Source organism: Asterias amurensis, chromosome 10 (assembly GCF_032118995.1).
Source record: "Asterias amurensis chromosome 10, ASM3211899v1".
Classification (NCBI taxonomy): domain Eukaryota; kingdom Metazoa; phylum Echinodermata; class Asteroidea; order Forcipulatida; family Asteriidae; genus Asterias; species Asterias amurensis.
In genome coordinates, this window is record NC_092657.1 from 16,360,153 (window position 1) to 16,381,096 (window position 20,944).

The following is a 20,944-nucleotide window of genomic DNA, read 5'->3' on the forward strand; positions in this document are numbered from 1 at the left end:
ATACTTGTCTTTGACAATTACCAATAGTGTCCAGGGTCTTTAAAAACATAGCATTAAGTCAATGTGGAAGCTTGTAATGTAAGGTTTTTTTAAAATGTTGCGAACGATTTCTTGGGTAATGCTTTGAGAGCTTAGTGTAGTAGTACTCATCTTGCTGTTCAGTATACATTTTTAGAATGATGTAATTTACAAACACAGTCAGAGGGGGGATGCATCCGCTCACAAAATCACCTCACCTCTAAATCTGAAACGATTCACTGCATATTTGAGCAAAATCTCCTTCGAAAAGGTGTGGTTTTCCTTACACTTCGTGAACTAATACGGTCCGCCATTTTGTTTAACCAAATGGTGGAACTGCTTCTGTAGAGCAAAGCAAAAAAATACAAACAAAAAGAAAGAAGATATACACTAAAGTCAAGCGAATTAAACTGATTGATTTACAATTGATATGGTTTATTAATAAGTCACTATCTACACTATGGCTTACATTATCAAAATACATTATAGGCATTTCAGTTTATTTAATTGTTTTGTTACAACAGGCTCTTCATACTATCAACAGAACCGAGCTGCGCTTGCGAGAAGCAAATTTGGATTGGTCAAAAGGTTTATAAAATAAGCGTACAAGGTGCCTTCTTTTGATCATCGATTACAATATAATTTGCATAATTTGCATGAAATTTGTTAGTTCTGATCGGCAATGTTATATAAAAAATAAGTTTCATGCAAATTTTATCTTTTTACATAGACTTTACTGGAAAGTGCCATTAAAGAATTTCCAAGTTTGGCCACAAAAACTGAGAGCCCACCTTTTTCAGTGAGTGTGTGTGTTAACATTGAATTACTTGGGTCATTAAATAAAGGGATCGGCAGTTCATCTGCAAGTCAGTAGCCCTACTGGTTTGTGGATGATCCAATTAAATCCAGTCTGGAAAAGGAGTTACTTGAAGATAACAGGTGTGAGTTGACAGATACAAATGATGTTTTATTATGGCCTCTTTCTTTACACATGCTATACAATAATGAATTAATGCCTGAGAAATTTGCTCTGGTAAAGGCAGTGGACACTATTTTTAAATACTCAAAATAATTATTAGCATAAAACCTTAATTAGTAACGAGTAATGTGGAGCTGTTGATAGTATAAAACTGTGAGAAACGGCTCCCTCTGAATTGATGCAGTTTTCGAGAACGTAATTTTCCATAAATTTGATATAAAGACCTCAGATTTAGAATTTGATGTCTCAAAATCAAGCATCTGAAAACACACAACTGCTAATAGTAATAACGAAGTCTTATATAGCGCCCGTATCTACCAAACAAGGTACTCAAGGCGCTGAGTATTATACAAACTTTCAGAGTGTTCAGTGTCTTTAAACTTAATTTGTTCACAGGATTTACAAGGAAGTAACAGGTGCGAGTTGCCGGTAGAAAAGGATGTTTTAGTCTAGCCTCTTTTTGTTTTCGAAGCATTCCCGTAACGAGATAGTTTCGGCGAGTGTCGGTCCGTTATTTTGATCATTCCCCAGTGCCTGCCATTCAATTTGAAATCATTCAACTGCAGGTGTTGTGTATGCGGTGGCACAAATGCAAAGAACCATAATATGAGGCATTGAAAAATCCCCAACCCCTGCCCGTCCCGTTTTCTATTGTCTTCTGTGAACCTCGGGAAATCTTGAGAGGTTTCTTCATCCCTTAAAAAAAAAACATTTAAAGGTGTTTACAAGATTGGTCTAAAAGGTTGCAGATAATAAAATCATAGAACCAATTTGTATGTAAAATTTATTAAAGACAGTGGACACTATTGGTAATTGTCAAAGACCACACTTCTCACTTGGTGTATCTCAACATTTGCATAAAATAAAAAACCTGTGTAAATTTGAATTCAATTGGTCGTCGAAGTTGCAAGATAATGGAAGAAGAAAAAAAAAACTTGTCACACGAAGTTGTGTGCTTTCAGATGCTTGATTTCGAGACCTCAAATACTAAATCTGAGGTCTTCAAATCAAATTCGTGGAAAATTACTTCTTTCTCAAAAACTATGTCACTTCAGAGGGAGCCGTTTTTCACAATGTTTTATACTATCAACAGCTCCCCATTACTCGTTACCAAGTAAGGTTTTATGCTTATAATTATTTTGAGTAATTACCAATAGGGTCCACTGCCTTTAAGTATAGAAAACTTAACTGCATCTAAAAACCTAAAAAGAAACGAAACAGCGGATTGTAGCTGTTACAACCCAAATTACAGAAGCTGAAAATTGAACATGGTTTTCAACTATTCTTTCCTGATTTACATAACGGATTAATCCCAAATTTTGACAGGTTTGTTATTTCATGTGATACTTGATCACAAAAACATGAAAATGGTCTGTGACTATTTTTTTTAGCTCTACCAAGCCTGTAAAATACCTTTAAGACTAACATCTGAACCCTTGTTCCTTTCTGCAATTTTTCAGCAGGAAAAAAAAACCAAGGAAAGTTATGACAAGCTACTAATTTCCTTTTGTTCATGTAGACCAGGCTGAAACTAGGAGCATATTGGGCCGGGATTTCTGTTTTATGAATCTTCTGCTGTTGATTTTCATGCCTGTTTCTGATAACATGGGTTTGATTTTAGTACGATTGTTCTGATCCTTTATTTGACGCAACTTCACTTTCCTCTTCATCATCCTCATCTTCTTCTTCTGTCGTGTCGCCCGTTGTCTCACCAAAGAGTTCCTCCCCTCCAGCTCCGGAGATCAAATCAATCGCTTTGATGTCGCGCCCTCGGAGTTTCAGCGTGATGAGATCTGCGCTTTCTCTCAACCCTAACACAATGAGTTTCCCGCTCATCACCACCTCCACGCATGTGATGCGTATATCTGGAGTGAAGAGAGCCACCATTGTTCCACGATCAAGGTCCCAGAGTGAGATGTCAGTGGCGAAGACGATCGCCCTGGCTCCATCGTCGATCATGAATATCTTGCTCTCCATCGTGAGCTTCATGCCCTTGTAGCCACGTAGCTTACGGAGAGTAGATTTCCGTCGGACGTCCCAAATTTTGAGGATGTTGCTCTCCTTACCGAAGAATACGCGTGTTGCGTCGCTGTTGATTCCAACGCAGCAGACATTCGGCTCATTCTTAATGCGCTTCCTGACCTGCCCGCTTTGTAAGTCCCAGAGTGTGACGTAACTACACTTTGCACAGTCGTCGTAGTTAGCATGGGCCAGGAAACTCCCGGTGTGCGTCAACGCAGAGTTGTAGAGATAAAGCATGGAGCTCTCATTCTCCAGCGTCTGTAAGTGAGTCTGGGTCTCAACATCGAAGACGCACATGTGATGAGCGAAGTAGCAGCAGACGATGACCTTCTCGTCTTTGCTCATGACGTACTGCTCGATGGCATTTTCTTTCTCCTTCCTCAAATCATCCAGCCTCTTCTTCTCTTCGCTGAACTCGCTGTCCCTCCGTCGCTGCCTGGCAGTGTGAGATTCCGACCTCCGATCCCATGGAGTCATCTTGGCACTTGTCCCTCTCTTAGTTCTTTGCCTCAAGGCTTCCTCTTCATCTCGCCTCATCCCTCGCCATCTCTCCAACTCCTTGAACTTACTCTTAATCCTAAACTTAATATGCCCAGTCACTAGACTCCAACAGATCAGATGGTCCCGGCTCTCTGATAACCCGAGCAAGAGCTCCCCATCCAGGAGACGGTACTCGTGCGCCGGGGACGGAACGATAAAGACACCCGTAAGCTTACGGTAATACTTCTTAAGCTTCAAATTATACATGAAGACCGTCTGGAAGACTGGCGTCGGCTTCTCGCTGACGGACGACATACCGCGGTCGGACAAGATCACGGCTTTGTGATTACGGATCAGAAACACATCATGCTGGTCGACCAAACCTCGCTCTATGCGGACAGCATTCCCAGAGCATTTCCCTTTCAGGACGTTCCAAACACTCAGAGGGCCATTGTCGATGGACTTCGCGACGACGTACCTAGGGTTGTTTATCATTGGGACGAGGCTGGACACTCCTTCTCGTTTCTTACTTTTGGAGTCGGTACCCTCACGGTCGTTGACGTTCTTACTGATGTTCCAGATGCGTAACGCTTTGTCCTGTCTGGAGGCACTCAGGCAGAAGCTCAGATCAACGCAAGCTCCCATGGTAGACATCTAGGAAAATAATGGTAAAGAATTAGCTGAAGTTGCTGGCTAATCTTATCTTAAAAACACATGCAGTTTAATAGAGATGTTAAATTTGCATCGAGATAAAGAATTAACTTTTTTTTTTTTTTTTTTTAGTGTTTTTGGTTTTTACCCATACACCGATGTATGGGTAAAAAAACAAAATAAACACAAAGCAGTTTATGAAAATTAACTGTTAGCTTTTTCTTAAACAAGCCCAGAGGCCAGTAAATTGTTTAGTTTTACTATCCCAGATTTGAAACTTGTGTCATAAATATATCTTTCTGACATAATAAAGGTAGTGATCACTGCTTTCCAAGCTTTTCCAGTTTTTAAAGAATGAGAAAGTTTTCCAAATCATTGAACTTTTCTTGCACATATGACCAGGATACCAGTTAAAGACAGTACTAGCGCACAGTGGAATTCTACGTGGAACAGTGGAATTACGACACTTTTACTAAACAGAGTAAATTCTCATTTTGTTTGTGTGTAATTATAATGTGTATGATATGCAAGGGAATCTTTCCAACGGTAGGACAATAAACTGAATTGAATTGAGTAGACTGGTACCTGTGCATGCTTAGCCATGTGTTTGTGATCTTCTGTCTCTAGATTCCAGACTGATATATGGCTGGTGTTGGATTGTGCCGATGGGCAGAGACACAAAGCATGGGATCCCATACGATTGACGTACAGCTCGTTCACAACGTCATGGGTACAACCTAATAAAAAAATAATAATAAAAAAAATCAATTATTATTAGATTCAAAAGGCTAATATCACTAGTAGTTGTGTGTTCTATGTCACGCGCCAAGTTTGCTTAAAAATAAATATGTTATCACACGCGCGCTCGTGGAAATACGGAAAATATAGCATCCCATAATCCCATACACAACGAGGCCAGGTCTCGTTTGATATGGGACGCAGAAGCGCTATATTTTTCTGTATTCCGCTCGCGCTTGTATGATAACTTATAATAAGCAGCAAAGGGAAATTTGGTTGGTAATCCTGTTGTTTTCAAGGAAGAAATTTCATGCAACTATTTTGTCAACTCTACCGATCCTATTCCTTTCTGATGAGTTCACAAAGTAGCAGGAAATGAAACAAATACAATAAAAACACTGAGCACATAACTGATGCAGTATTATGACTAAATAGGTGTCATACCTTTGACAGCTCGTTCGTACTTTCCGGTCTTGACGTCGTAGAGTTCCAATTGGTGGATCTCAGAGAGCTTCATGTAGAGATAACGACACACCACGATGTAGTAATCTTTGGAGATCCCCAGAGCCGTCACAGAAGCAGCCTGGCCCGGTGCTTTCAACTCATGCAGCTATAAAAACAAGAAATTATGTTTAAAAAGGAACAGTACAAGTTACTTTTGGAAAAAAAAAAAAAAAAAAGTTCACAGATTTACAAATAACTTAAAGGGTTTACAGAAGTTAATGGTGAAAGACTTCTCTAGAAATATTATTCCAAGAAATGCTTTACTTTTTGAGAAAACCTTAAAACAATATAAGTTCACGGTTTTCGAGAATTATGGATTTATTTTAAACAAATGTCATGAAATGTGCGGAAACAAGGGTGAGTTTTCCCGTTATTTTCTCCCGACTCCAATGACCAATTGAGCCTAAATTTTCACAGGTTTGTTATTTTATATATAAGTTGTGATACACGAAGTGTGGGCCTTGGACAATACTGTTTACCGAAAGTGTCCAATGGCTTTAATTATTCTGTGCGAATGAATAAAACTAATACATCTCTTATAATATACACACTAGGGAAAGACAATGAAGTGTTTTCTAAAGCAAAAGTAGGATTATATAACAGAAGTGATCATAGCCACATTTTACAAACCCCAACCTTAAACAATATAACAATAATTTAAATGCACCAATTCCAGACAACGCTACAAAGAAGTAGCATTACAAGTATTACAGTTTCTACAATTTCTGAAAACAACCAAGACTGTTTTAAAAAAGAGACTTGAAAGAAATTAGCAGCTCAAGGTGAGGCAAGGCAACGTGAATTTAAAACATTAACTTGAAGAGAAATGTTTACAATTGGCATTTAAAAGAAAAATTACATTTTTACATGAAAAACGAAATCTAACTGAAAAATTTTCAACAAGAACAACTTACTCTCTGTCCTGTCTTAGCATTCACAACATAAGCCTTATTGTCGCTCCGGAAAGCATAAAGCACTTTCTCCCCAGATGTTCCGATGGAAACACACACGGACTGGTCCTTATGTATCCCCTCCCCAGCGATCTCCCTCCCCGCCACCAAGCAGCACTCCCCACCCCCAAGCTCCCACGTCCTCATGGCGTTAATCCCACTGAAGAAAGCGCAGAGGAACTGCTCGTCCTCTCCAGCGATGGTTATACTTGGGGGGTCGATGTATTCTTCCATGGTGCTGATGAGGATACGTTTATCCAGATCCCAGACGTGGATTTTGTTGTAGGTGACTGCGATGAGGATGTGGTTTCGTAAGGCAAAGCGGATGATGCTCACCTAAATTAATAATATTAATCAGTCAATCGATCAATCAATAAATCAAAAGTCAATTTATAGAGCGTAAAAATCAAACGATTGCTCTAAGTTGCTGAGACACTGTTTGAATAACTTTGGGAAAATTGCAAAATTAAACATGCTGTATTCACCCCGGTACCAGTGTTTCTTTCTCCGCTACCGGTGTAGTGTTTGTTGAAACTTAGTATAAATAGATTCTTGTAAACTAGAATAATCGTCATGCATGAGAGGTTATTCCAGGCTCATTTAAGACACTGGACACTATTGGTAATTGTTAGTCAAAGACCAGTCTTCTTACTTGGTGTATCTCAGCATATGCATAAATTAACAATCGGTCAATCGGTCGTCAAAGTTGCGAGATATTAATGAAAGAAAAAATACCCTTGTCAGACGGTGTTGTGTGCTTTCAGATGCTTGATTTCGAGACCTCAAATTCTAAATCTGAGGTCTCGAAATCAAATTCATGGAAAATTACTTCTTTCTCGAAAACTACGTCACTTCAGAGGGAGCCGTTTCTCACAATGTTTTATACTATCAACCTCTCCCCATTACTCATTACCAAGTAAGTTTTTATGCTAATAATTATTTTGAGTAATTACCAATAGTGTCCACTGCCTTTAAGAAGATGCGACTACTCAAAAGGACTATGGTTTCAATGGCTTGAGGTTTATAGGACAATACTTTATTATTACGTTTGCTTTATTGCTTTGTCCTGTCTTGTCATTGTCTCTATGTTCTGCTTAAAGGAACACGTTGCTCTGGATTGGACGAGTTGGTCTATAAAAAGCGTTTGTAACCGTTTTTTATAAAATGCATATGGTTGGAAAGATGTTTTAAAAGTAGAATACAATGATCCACACAAATTTGCCGCGAACTTGCGTGGTTTTCCTTTTACTGTGCGAACTAACATGGTCGGCCATTTATGGGAGTCAAAATTTTGACTCCCATAAATGGCCGACAGTGTTAGTCGACGAGGTAAAAGGAAAACCGTGCAATTTCGAGGCATGTTTGTGTGAATCATTGTATTCTACTTTTACAACATCTTTCTACCGATATGCATCTTATAAAACAACGATTACAAACGCTTTTCAAAGACCAACTCGACCGATCAAAGGCAATGTGTTCCTTTAAAGGCAGTGGACACTGTTGGTAATTACTCAAAATAATCATTATCATAAAACCTTTCATGGTTGGACAGTATGAAACATTGTGAGAAACAGCTCCCTTTGAAGTAACATAGATTTTGAGAAAGAAGTAATTTTGCACGAATTTGATTTCGAGACCTCAGAACTATGTTTTGAGGTCCCAAAATCAAGCATCTGAAAACTTCTGAAAACTTGTTTTTTGCTTCGATTATTATCTTGCAACTTTGACGACCGATTGAGCTCAAATTTGCACAGGTTTGTTATTTTATGCATATGATGAGATACAGCAAGTGGGAAGACTGGTCTTTGACTAATACCAAGGGTGTCCAGTGTCTTTAAAGATTTTGTCTTTTGAATATGCCTCCATAATATTATTGCCTCTATTTCATGAATTTATTTGAATTATTTTGAGGGGGGAGGGGTCACCATGGTGGTGGGTACCAGATATCCAGTAAAATCGATTACACAAATTTTGACTCATTCAAATGTCACTTTGATTTTCACTTTTCACTTACTGTATGTCATTTTCTTAATCTTTTGCAATTTTTACTGTCATGCGCCCTCGAACAGGCTGGTCCTGGAGAGAGCGCAATATAAGACCAATAAATTATTATTATTATTATTTCATCTCCATCTGTACTTTGTCCTACCTCCATTCCCATTTTCGGCAGAGTCTTCAGAACCTTCCGACTCCTTAAATCCCACATCTTCACTGTTCCATCCGTCGAGGCTGTTCCAGCGATGCTACCATCCGATGAGACGGTCACCGCCGTAATCTCGCTTGTATGACCCGCAAGTAGATCATACAACACCCCGCCAGGTTGGGATAAACAAGTTGCAGACGGCATGAGAAGTGGCACCGAGCTCCGATTCAGAGCTCCGAACATCACGGCGACTGAAGGGTACTTTTTAGGGTCACCTACAGACATCGGTTTATCCGTTGCAATGATGTTGTACAACCGTCCCATCAACTGAGACCCGAGTTGGTTGGGATCTTTCCCCAGCGCCACCGATGAGAGCTGTAGGGTGTCACTCATGAGACGCAATTCTAAATCGTTGGGTTTGACAATGAGGGCGCTTTGGATGTCGTCGAGGAGGATACGTAGGGATGTGGCTTTGAGTTTGGCGAGGGTCCATTCGTAGTTGATTAGGACTTCGGTTTTGAGTTTGTCGAGTTGGTTGGAGTGGAGGAGGTGATAGGGTAGCTCATTCAGTTTGCGGAGGTTGTTCACTGGCTTGGATTCCCCTGAAAAAGTCAAGCACAGAACAGAGATAAATTCGTCTGCTCAGAACTAAGAGGTCTTTAATGTCATTTGTATAACAAGTATCAATCAAGGGGTCCCCTGGAAAGTACCGGTATGTGTAAAAAAGAAGAAACAAAATTTCAAAAGCAAAAACTGAATGATAGTTTAATTTCATACACTGGCATGATAGCCAACCTCTCAAAAAAAGTCAGATGCTTTTTTACAGTAAAACCACCGCTTACTTGAAAATAGGCCCTGTGATACTGTTTATTACGAACTCTACATGTACATCATCAAAGCACAGTGGTTTTGTTGCTTTCAGTGCAGTGTTGCAATGCAGTTGACTCTTGATTCATCCGTTCTCACTAAATATTTTACTCTAGAGGCTATGATTAAGAGTTTGCCTGATGACCTGCCAATAAAGCTTACATTTTTCAAATAAACAATAGCCCTACTCAGTGTTTCTCACGACACCAATTTTGTCAACACACAAAGTGTTGGCAGCTAGTTTTCTCACTCTATTCTTTAAAGGGAAGGTACACGTTTGGTAATTGTCAAAGACCAGTCTCCTCACTTGATGTATCCCAACATTTATGAAGCAAAAAATAACAAGCCTGTGAAAATTTGAGATTAATTGGTCATCTAAGTTGCGAGAAGATGACGAGAGAAAAAACACCCTTGTTGGACAAATTTGTGTGCTATCGTTAGGAATAAAAGACTTCTGGCTAGAAGCCTTTTGTTATTTTAGTGAGAAATTACCTCTTTCTCAATATCTATGCTACTTCAGGGGGAGCCGTTTCTCACATTGCTTTATACCATCAACAGCTCTCTAAAGCTCGTTACCAAGTCAGATTTTAAGTTAATATTTGTTTTGAGTAACTACCAAATGTGTACCTTCCCTTGAAGTTGGACGAATTTCAGCCGGATCAACAAACTGTGCTAACAGCAAAACATTTACCATAAACCTACCATTAGGGAAGAGGTGGTTCCAAACCAGCGGCATGGGATCAACGAATCGTTCCGCTCCTCCGTCGTTACCAGGAAACGGTTTCTTAATGTTTCCCCACTTCCCCATGAAGAACTCACTCAGGGCGGAGTGGTAGGAGGGAGCTTTGTCTCGTTGTTTTAGATATCTTAAGAAGAGAAAACAGAATTCAATATAAGAACAAAGAAATTTTTATTAAAAAAAGGCTAAAAACCACTCTTGGAATGGGGCTACAAGACAACAAATTATTCAATCTGTGATGGGGTGTCATGGCCGAGCAGTTAAGAGCACCGAATTCAAGCTCTGCTGATTCTGCTCAGCAGAGTGTGGGTTTGATTCCCGGTCTTGACACTTGTGTCCTTGAGCAAGACACTTAACTATTATTGCTTCTCTCCACCCAGTGGTACATGGGTACCTGCGAGGGCAGAGATGGTTCTTGTGATTGATTTAGCCGAGTAGCACATTTGTTGCACGAGGCTGTATACTCCCCAGGGAGCTGAGATGGTTTAAGGAGTGAATTAAGGCCCAGTGACCAGGGGTAATAATTTGAAGCGCTTTGAGACACCCGTTCGGGAGTGAAAAAGCGCTATATAAACTCACAATATTATTATATTAACTCAGGTGAGCTGAAGGTAGGAATAGATATTCCTCTTCAAATAGTCTGGATTGCCAAAATAGGAGAAATCCCCAATATAGGGCTAGATAGCTCAGTTGGTAGAGCGCCGGCAAGTTCATCCTGCTCTAGTAAATTTTCTTTGTTCTACCCCAAATCACTATCATTGCAAACAATTGTGAAAATACCTTAGAGCTATTAAACAATTAGCCTTTGACCTTTAACCTTGGTAGTTATATTCACCCCTGAGTACAGACGCTATTGCTTGACAAATGCCTTAGAGTTGAGCACAAGGTAGATGTACAAACGGGCATGCGTCCTGTCATCACATCAGCCCAATATACAACATGTACAAAGCAATGGTTTTAGTGCTCTAATTATGCAGTTATTTTTTATTGCAAAAAAAACCCCACTCCAACACAAATAGCAGAGAAGCTGTAAAAAAAGTCCTTTAAAGAACGAGAATATCTCTTTCAAAGCGAAGATGCAAAATACAATTTGTGTTGTATTAATTTTTGGTTTTTACCCATATACACTGATGTATGTAGCATTGTATACTCAGTACTTTCCCGAGTCCTGTGAAAAAAATCACAGGCATTTTACTCAGGTGGGATTCAAACCCACGACCTTTGCAACTCTAGAGCAGTGTCATACCAACTAGACTACCGAGATTGCCTGGTGGCTAGAGGCAGTTCGAATCCTATGTTTTAGCAGCGGGTACTGCAAATGATTTAATAGATGTTAAATTTGCATCGGGGATATATATATTAATTTTTGGTTTTTACCCATATACATGTACACCGATGTATGTAGTACTGTATTTTGTGTTGTGTTGCAGCCTAGTGATTTTCCAACAGTAACAAATGAAAACAAAGACTCACCTTTCAGTAGCGCATTCGTAGAATTCTCTGTGCAGCCATCGATAAGTCCAACACCCATCAACGACCCCGAGCGATAGATACTGCTCCAACTCTGCCCGTAGTCGACACCACAACACAGGGGGTAGACGCCTTAGGGAGGTGCCATTCTGAGCCACGACGTCGTTCATGACGGCATCGTCCAGTGAGAGGAGGTCTTCTAGCTCTGACCAGGAGAGACCGTTCTGCGAAGCTGTGATGTAGCCGAGGGTTCGTCGGACGAGAGGCTCACCGTAGGTGGATTCCAAACGAATGATTATATCTGGTTCAGAACAAATATAAATTCTACTACGTCAATTCAACTCTTTATTAACTCAACAACATTTATTTCCAAATTCCTCAACCAATATAAAAACATATATAGGATTTGAGGCATTGCATGGTGAGGTATCATATATATTTGGTTTGCGGTAACACCATGTGTGTATCTACTTGCCAGGTAGAGTTTGTTCTTAGAGAACTGACGATGACTAGAGCAAGCTAGTCGAAACGTTGAAAACTAGTCAAAACGTTGAGACCAACCCAAGAACTGACTCCGCGGTAGAACAGTTAATTACGATCCTATAAGCTTAAGTAGTACTCCCAGCCTATTTCTATACCATCCGCCCGGGTACCGTAACAGTTAATAAGCAGGACAGTTCTTTTCAGAACTGAGAAGTCTCCCGAACACCCGAACAATCTACTCTGCGGTAGTAGAATAAAGAAAGACAGGTCTTATCTACACTTCACTGCATAGTACACAATTATAATAACTCTTCCCCATACACAGTTGTGGCGTTAGCGAAGCACAAGGAGCGACGCCTGCTCTTTTATTATATAAGAAACCATAAGAAAACATAACTTAAGTGTGTACATATTATATTGTATTAACTTTACGTCATACCATTAAGCTGACATTGTACCTTCTTTGCACTTTGCATTTTGCACTCTGCACTTTGCATTCTGCACTTTGCATTCTGCACTTTGCACCTTGCACTTTGCATTTTGCACTTTGAACCCTGCATGCACGTTTTGCACTCTGCACATGTTGCACATTTTGCACTCTGCACATTTTGCACTCTGCACATGTTGCACCCTGCACCTTGCAATTTGCACTGTGCACTAAAAAACACATCATTGAGGGAACACGACTTCCAGGAAAAACCAGAGAAGTTACTCTGGAAACCTGTGCCCAAAGACATTCGGAGTCCCCCTCCGTGAAGGTGTTGGACCTCACCTTGGCTGCCAAAATTAAATTTAAATAAATTACCTTACTTATTCCATAGTAATTAAACTTAACGAGAAGTACGCTGTGAAAGTGCTTGCTAGACTGACTACAATACCCTTTGTAACCTCCTTTTAAACCTCCCTCTTCGCCCCTATTACATAATGGCCACCTGAATGCACAATGCATTTCTCGAATTCCTATAAGACAATTATTTCCCGCTATACTACGAACCGCGGGAAATGTGTATTCTCTAAGAACAAACTCTACCTGGCAAGTATACATGCATGTAGATACACACATGGTGTTACCACAAACCAAATATATATCAATATACATGTTAATAGAACGTAAACAAAGTGATAAAAGAGTTTAAGAAATTGGGGGCACAGCCAAGTGGAAATTTTCTCTTTTTCAGAAAAGACAACACAACAGGTACATGTAGGTTTTGTTTACTAAAATGTTACGTGAATCACCAATTAAAAGCAGACCCAAGTTTTCCTAAATCAAACTTGGGTCGGTTGGATTTTGTTTTCTCACAAAACTACGGAAAATACTAAGTATACAATATTTAATAAACATGGTGTACATGTACCTTTAAGAAAGAAAATTATAACTTTTCAACGGTTCTTACGATTCACAAGCTTCTTTAGCGTTCCAGGAAGGAATAGCGCCCTCCCGGTCAGCTGACTGTTCCATCTGGCTGCCTCGTCAGCTGCTAACGTCACAAACAGCGGGGAGGCGTTCTCCTCGCATGCTTTCATAACGGCTGACCGTTGCTCCGACGTCAGGCGGCGATTCTTGAGGGCAAGGCGGTGACTGAGAATGAATGACGTGTCGGTCGGACTGAGGTTTGGAATTGGGAGGAGATTCGACTCTGGGAGTACTTTCTAAAAATATGACAATCAAAAATATCATTGTCACAATGAAATCATGACTTAATATTCAATTAAATTCTATTCAATATGACGTTTATTCTACACCCTTTTTGGAAAAGATTTCAATATGGGAAATGACCAGTACATCTAGAAAGTAACAAAATGAAAATTATTATATTGTTAAAGCCATTGGACCCTTTCGGTACAGAAAAAACAAAAAAAGTTCACAGATTTACAAATAATTTACAGGGTTTACAGAAGGTAATGGTGAAAGACGTCTCTTAAAATATTATTCTATGAAATGCTTTACTTTTTGAGAAAACGGTAAAACAATATAAATTCTCGTTAGCGAAAATTACGGATTTATTTTAAACACATGTCATGACGCGGCGAAACGCGCGGAAACAAGAGTGGGTTTTCCCGTTTTTTTCTCCCGACTCCGATGACCGATTGAGCCTAAATTTTCACGGGTTTGTTGTTTTATATATAAGTTGTGATACACGAAGTGTGGGACTTGGACAATACTGTTTACCGAAAGTGTATAATGGCTTTAACGGAAGACGTTGACTTGGATCGGACGAGTTGGTTTTATAAAAAGCGTTTGTTGTACGTTGTGATTATTTTCAATTACTTTTGTAGCTTTCTTTTCCTGTCAGACAACAGTACAGTTGAGAAAACTTGTGTGCACAACGTTCACTTCATATGCAAACAATGTTTTCAAACCTGTTTGATCCCCCTCATGTTTCCAACCTGAAAATTTGAATTTGGTGACGCACACAAAAACAACTATGAAAATCATTCAAAAGATATCTTCACCCTCTACAAAATAAACTCAACTTGTACCACAAGAAAATAATCACACCGACATTTATCCGATGATTTCTGGGTGCGACTAAAAATCGATTCGAATTTTCATGGCGCAGTTAGGAGTGACTGACGTTATGTTTATTATTGCGTGCTAAAGGGTTAAGCATACGTACATGAAATTGTATAAACAAAAATTAAATGAACTCTGACCTTTAAGACTTTGAAGCACTCATGTTGTTCCTCTTCAATGGTCACCGTGGAAACCACCAGATGTACGTGTTCAGGGAGATTCTTAGGTAGCCACATGAGATTGCGAGCGTTGTTCTCATCGGAGAGCTGATCGAGGGCATCGAGGAAGATAACGAGGGGACGTTGAGATGAGGCCGCGCGGAAACGATTCTCGAGATCATTCATCAGACCGAAATAATCCTGAAAATGCAGAAAATTTCCCTTCAATTTAAACTCATCGATAAGAAAAATTATATAATAATGTGCAGCTGGGTGCAAAGATCTTTAAAGGGAAGGTACACGTTTGGTAGTTACTCAAAACAAATATTAACTTAAAACTGACTTGGTAACGAGCATTAAAGAGCTGTTGATAGTTTAGAAACATTGTGGGAAATGACTCCCTCTGAAGTTACTTAGTTTTTGAGAAAGAGGTAATTTCTCACAGAAGTCTTTTATTCTTATCTGAAAGCACACAAATTCGTCCGACAATGGTGTTTTTTCTTTCATCACTTCCTCACAAGATCGATGACCAATTGAGCCCAAACTTTCATAGGCTTATTATTGTATGCTTATGATGGGATACACCAAGTAAGAAGACTGGTCTTTGACAATTACCGAAGGTGTACCTTCCCTTTACAAGAACTTCTGATGAGATATTTTAGGTAACATCCACTTCAAGGTGGGGGCTATACTTATTAACTGATTTGGGCTATCAACTTTCAACAGACTGAAAAACCTGGGGCTGAAAAACCCCATTCACAGTCTGTCATCAACAAACAAACTTGAACCAAATTTTGATTTTACCCCTTTGTGGTTTAACCCTTAATGCCATTGGACACTTTTGGTACAGAAAAAAAAAAGGGTTACAGATTTACAAATAATTTATGGGGTTTACAGAAGGTAATGGTGAAAGACATCTCTTGAAATATTATTCCAAGAAATGCTTTACTTTTTGAGAAAACATTAAAACAATATCAATTCTGGATATCGCGAACTACGGATTTATTTTAAATACAATATGTCGTAAGGCGAAATGCGCGGAAACAAAGGTGGGTTTTCTCGTTATTTTCTCCTGACTCCGATGACCGATTGAGCCTAAATTTTCACAGGTTTGCTATTTTATCAAGTTGTGACACATGAAGTGTGGGCCTTGGACAATACTGTTTACCAAAAGTGTCCAATGGCTTCAAAGGCATTGGACACTATTGGTAATGACTCAAAATATTTATTAGCATAAAACCTTACTTGGTATTGAGTAATGGGGTGAGGTTGATAGTATAAAACATTGTGAGAAACGACTCCCTCTGAAGTAGCGTAGTTTTTGAGAAAGAAGTAATTTTCAACAAATTTGATTTCGGGACCGCAGATTTAGAATTTGAGGTCTCGAAATCAAGCATCTGAAAGCACACAACTTTGTGTGACAAGAGTGTTTTTTTTCAAATTTTCACAGGTTTGTTATGTTATGCATATGTAGAGATACACCAAGTGAGAAGACTGGTCTTTGACAACTACCAATAGTGTCCACTGCCTTTAAACCGATGTGTAAAAGAATAAAAACATGTTACTACAACAAAGTGGATCTGAAATAAAGACACGGCTCTAGAATTGCAAAGGTCATGGGTTTGAATCCCACCCGCTTGAATAAGTGATTTTTTTCACAGAACTCAGAAAAGTATACATACAGTGTAAACACACATCGGTTTATAAGGGTAAAACCAAAATTAATATGTCAATAAAATAGTTTAAAATACCTCTGGTATGGACGAGGAATCCTGTCCGTAAATATGACAAATCTGTCGACAAATATCCGTCAAGATTTTCCTGATGTGATGAGAGTCCGATGTCAGACCAATGAAACGAACGATGACGGCCAACTCTTCACTGGGGGAACATACAGAGACAAATCATTAGCTCCATTAAAGATGGAAGCCAGAATAATACATCCTTTCATTTGTACCAACTCACACCTTTTATCTACATATAATTCCTTTTTGGGAGAGCATTTTATCCAACCAGTTCTCTTCTTTATCTGTCTTGTATATACACGTTTCAGTGGTTTTTAATATTGCAGTAGCTGAAATTAATTGATCATTACCAGACAGCTTGATTAAAGAGGCCACAACAATATATCCATTTCCTCTTTACCAACTCACCTGTTATCTACATGTAAGTCCTTATCCAAACAGTGGACCCTCTACTTGTAAGTGGATCAAGAACAAACCAATTTTTGAGCGACCTCAAAAAACGCTACTACCTTTAAAAAAATTTAATTTTCACAGGTTGGTTTTATTGTATATCTACATTTTCAAAGGGATTAATACAATCAAATAAAAAATTTAAAAAATGTATATTGTTTATTGTTTGCCTTTAAAAACAGTGGACACTATTGGTAATTGTCAAAGACCAGTCTTCTCACTTGGTGTATCTCAACATATGCATAAAATAACAAAACTGTGAAAATTTGAGCTCAATCGGTCGTCGAGTTTGCGAGATAATAATGAAAGAAAAAACACCCTTGTCACACGAAGTTGTGTGCTCCTGAAGCTTGATTTCGTGACCTCAAATTCTATACTTGAGGTCTCGAAATCAAATTCGGGAAAAATTACTTCTTTCTCGAAAACTAAGTCACTTCAGAGGGAGCTGTTTCTCACAATGTTTTATACCATCAACCTCTCCCAATTACTCGTAATCAAGAAAGGTTTTATGATGATAATTATTTTGAGTAATTGCCAATGGTGTCCACTGCCTTTAATAATAATTATCTCTTTTGAGAAAAATGTTGGTTCTGAGAAGAACCAGCTCTAGAGACACAGAATGGCCTAAACATTTCATACAGTGTGCTCAGCTGGTCTTCAGGAAAGCTTCAAACCTTACTCTCCGTGCTGATTGTGGTTTACACCTCATACCTTTTCATCCAACCCCTGACAAGTTCAGCTGCTTTGGCAACAATTGATGTCTTTCCACTTCCCGATGGCCCGTGGATGGCAAGCGGATGTTTGGCATCGCTCCTGATGTACCGTTTGATGCTCAGGAGAGTATCTGAACACCCGTGGAAAGATTTGACGCTGAAAAATTAAGAAGAAGAAAAAAATACACATTTTATAAGGCCTTTATAAAAACTTTCCCCGCACAACTTGTGGAAGGGTTTTTCCCAAAACCATTTGGGAACAACTGCTGGCTCCCAGTAGATAGCAAATCTAAGTGCGTGCGGTTTTACCAACATTAAACAAAATGGCCCATAGAACTTTCCTGAAAACTCTTCCTGGAGTTTATACAGAATGCACAATATTTTGTTGAGGGATAAAAAATTGGTGACGGGAAAACTTTTCCGCAAGTTACCCGAGAAAAGTTTAGATAAAGTGCCTATTACACCAGTATACTTTTCCCACACAGTGCATGGGCACTAACACTTACACTTTTGGTTTGCAAAATGAGGGAATATCATGCTGTTTTTTTATGCGGCTAGTGGATGCATAAATATTAAGAGAGGCGTATCTAGGGTCTGTACCCATCATGAATATAATTAGCATATTTTATAGAAGGGGAACTGACATGGTTAAGGAATGAAACAAATGGGGAATGAACAAGTGGAATGAGCATAAAATTTGCCAATCATGACACTTCAATTATTATCTTCCAATATGCGCTAATCCACCAATCAGATGCTCGAACTGGAGGGGGGATAAACACATGTATACTACTTCCTCTGTTTTTATTGCACAGTGCGTATTGTGAGTGCTACTACTTCCTCTGTGCGTATTGTGAGTGCTACTACTTCCTCTGTGCGTATTGTGAGTGCTACTACTTCCTCTGTGCGTATTGTGAGTGCTACTACTTCCTCTGTGCGTATTGTGAGTGCTACTACTTCCTCTGTGCGTATTGTGAGTGCTACTACTTCCTCTGTGCGTATTGTGAGTGCTACTACTTCCTCTGTGCGTATTGTGAGTGCTACTACTTCCTCTGTGCGTATTGTGAGTGCTACTACTTCCTCTGTGCGTATTGTGAGTGCTACTACTTCCTCTGTGCGTAGTGTGAGTGCTACTACTTCCTCTGTGCGTATTGTGAGTGCTACTACTTCCTCTGTGCGTATTGTGAGTGCTACTACTTCCTCTGTGCGTATTGTGAGTGCTACTACTTCCTCTGTGCGTATTGTGAGTGCTACTACTTCCTCTGTGCGTATTGTGAGTGCTACTACTTCCTCTGTGCGTATTGTGAGTGCTACTACTTCCTCTGTGCGTAGTGTGAGTGCTACTACTTCCTCTGTGCGTATTGTGAGTGCTACTACTTCCTCTGTGCGTATTGTGAGTGCTACTACTTCCTCTGTGCGTATTGTGAGTGCTACTACTTCCTCTGTGCGTATTGTGAGTGCTACTACTTCCTCTGTGCGTAGTGTGAGTGCTACTACTTCCTCTGTGCGTATTGTGAGTGCTACTACTTCCTCTGTGCGTATTGTGAGTGCTACTACTTCCTCTGTGCGTATTGTGAGTGCTACTACTTCCTCTGTGCGTATTGTGAGTGCTACTACTTCCTCTGTGCGTATTGTGAGTGCTACTACTTCCTCTGTGCGTAATTGTGAGTGTCTATGCAGCAAGCTCCATATACCAACAGTGCAAAAATTTAATTCTAAACTTTGTGTGTGTGCATGCTATTCTGCACAAAATGTTGCTCAGAAATTTTATACTTTGCGCGTTGCACGTGAGACTGGAAGATAAATTCATTATAACATGTGCGCTCATCATGGAATACTAAAAAAAAAAAGCACTTCAGAAGTGCTATATTTTTCCGTATTCCATTCGCGCTTGTGTGACTTTTATTATTACTACTACATGTATTTGTTGCATTTTGCTGCCAGCATCAATGTCCAGCTATGGCAGAGGAAAGAACAGCTCAGAAAAGGACAGCCTGGGGAGCTGCAGTGTAATGTGGATCTCCTTTCTAGCTGAATAGGCAAGAGCATGCAGCCGACGCAGATGCTAAATGGCGTCGTCGTCATCATGAACTACCCCCTCTACCATCTACACTGCCTCCCCTGTACCGGCCTTGGGGGTGTCAGCGTTGTGGCCGATGTGTGACGTCACGAATCAGAATTTTTTTTTTACATAAAAGCTTGTGGCCGGGGTCCTGCACCAGTCAACTGAATCAAATAACTTGACTATGATGTTGTCATTCTCGTTAGCGAGATTGTTGCAATATCAATTTCACAGTACATTATACAATACCTACCAAGTTTGCACGAAATTCACATGGGGCGCAACGCACCAGTAGAAGGTGTTCTCTTCCGGCACGATGATTGACCTGTCGTTGACACTGGTGGCGCTATCTATCATGACCTTTAACGAGTCGTGGAACTCGTTAGCAAATTTATCGAGGTACTGAGAGTGTGAGCGACTGCTGGTTGGGTTGATGCCGTCTTTATGCCACTCTGTAGTGAACTCGTGGATGTCGGTGTACTTCAACTGTGTGCAAAATCATATAGAAGAATTCTTAGATGTACATGTGCCTTCGCAAATTGTGGTAATAGACCTTTTCGCAAATACCGGGGCGCGCGCGTAAAGCTTGGAACTAGGTGCATTGTGGTCTTGCTGGTATCCAAATTAGATCCATATCTATCCCACAATGCACCTCATTCAACAGTCTGCGCTTGCGCATTGGTATTTGCGATAAAGTCTATTGTGGTATAACACCAGCGTTCTCACTCAAAGGCGCAGACCAGTCTGCTCACTAAGTGTATCCCAACAAATGCATAAAACAACAAACCTGTGAACATTTTCCCTTATAATTGGTCATTGAAGTTGCCAGAGAATAATGAAAGACAAAATGCCCTTGTTGCACAACTGTGTGCTTTCAGATGTATAATTTTAATGAAAAATTCCCGCTTTATCAAAAACTGCATTACTTCATAGGGAGACATTTCTCACAATTTTGTAAACTATCAACAGCTCCCCATTACTCAATACCAAGTAAGTTTTGATGCTAACAGTTATTTTGAGTATACACCAACAGTGTCCAGTGCCTTTAAAAGTAGTCTGCTGGTCAAATGCCAGTTGAAACACCTGAGATTAAGCGGTAGAGTTGAAGAAAAAGACCTGTTAACCAAGAACTACTTAAAGTTTTAACTCCGACAAGGAATTTTCGATCCAGTACCATGCGTCTGGACACACCTGGATGCACCACACATCTGGAACCCATTACCACTTACTCTTAGATCTTTTCTTTGTACAACAACA

The 20,944-nt window shown here is 39.7% G+C and overlaps 1 protein-coding gene across 5 annotated transcripts in view; it reads right to left on the reverse strand.

The window, feature by feature from the left end:
* Positions 1–484: 484 nt before the first annotated feature.
* LOC139942864 (NACHT domain- and WD repeat-containing protein 1-like) overlaps positions 485–20,944 on the reverse strand; it is a 54,628-nt gene continuing 34,168 nt past the window's right edge. For all 5 annotated transcript variants that reach the window (XM_071939661.1, XM_071939660.1, XM_071939663.1 and 2 more), the window contains 12 exons: positions 19,941–20,173; positions 17,624–17,782; positions 16,469–16,598; positions 14,700–14,918; positions 13,439–13,694; positions 11,565–11,862; positions 10,055–10,218; positions 8,492–9,087; positions 6,307–6,678; positions 5,333–5,498; positions 4,736–4,887; positions 485–4,153 (listed from right to left, as the gene is read on the reverse strand). In XM_071939661.1, coding sequence (XP_071795762.1) covers positions 2,615–4,153; positions 4,736–4,887; positions 5,333–5,498; positions 6,307–6,678; positions 8,492–9,087; positions 10,055–10,218; positions 11,565–11,862; positions 13,439–13,694; positions 14,700–14,918; positions 16,469–16,598; positions 17,624–17,782; positions 19,941–20,173 — 4,284 coding nt within the window. In that variant the 3' untranslated portion in view covers positions 485–2,614. The remainder of the gene's footprint in view (positions 4,154–4,735; positions 4,888–5,332; positions 5,499–6,306; positions 6,679–8,491; positions 9,088–10,054; positions 10,219–11,564; positions 11,863–13,438; positions 13,695–14,699; positions 14,919–16,468; positions 16,599–17,623; positions 17,783–19,940; positions 20,174–20,944) is intronic.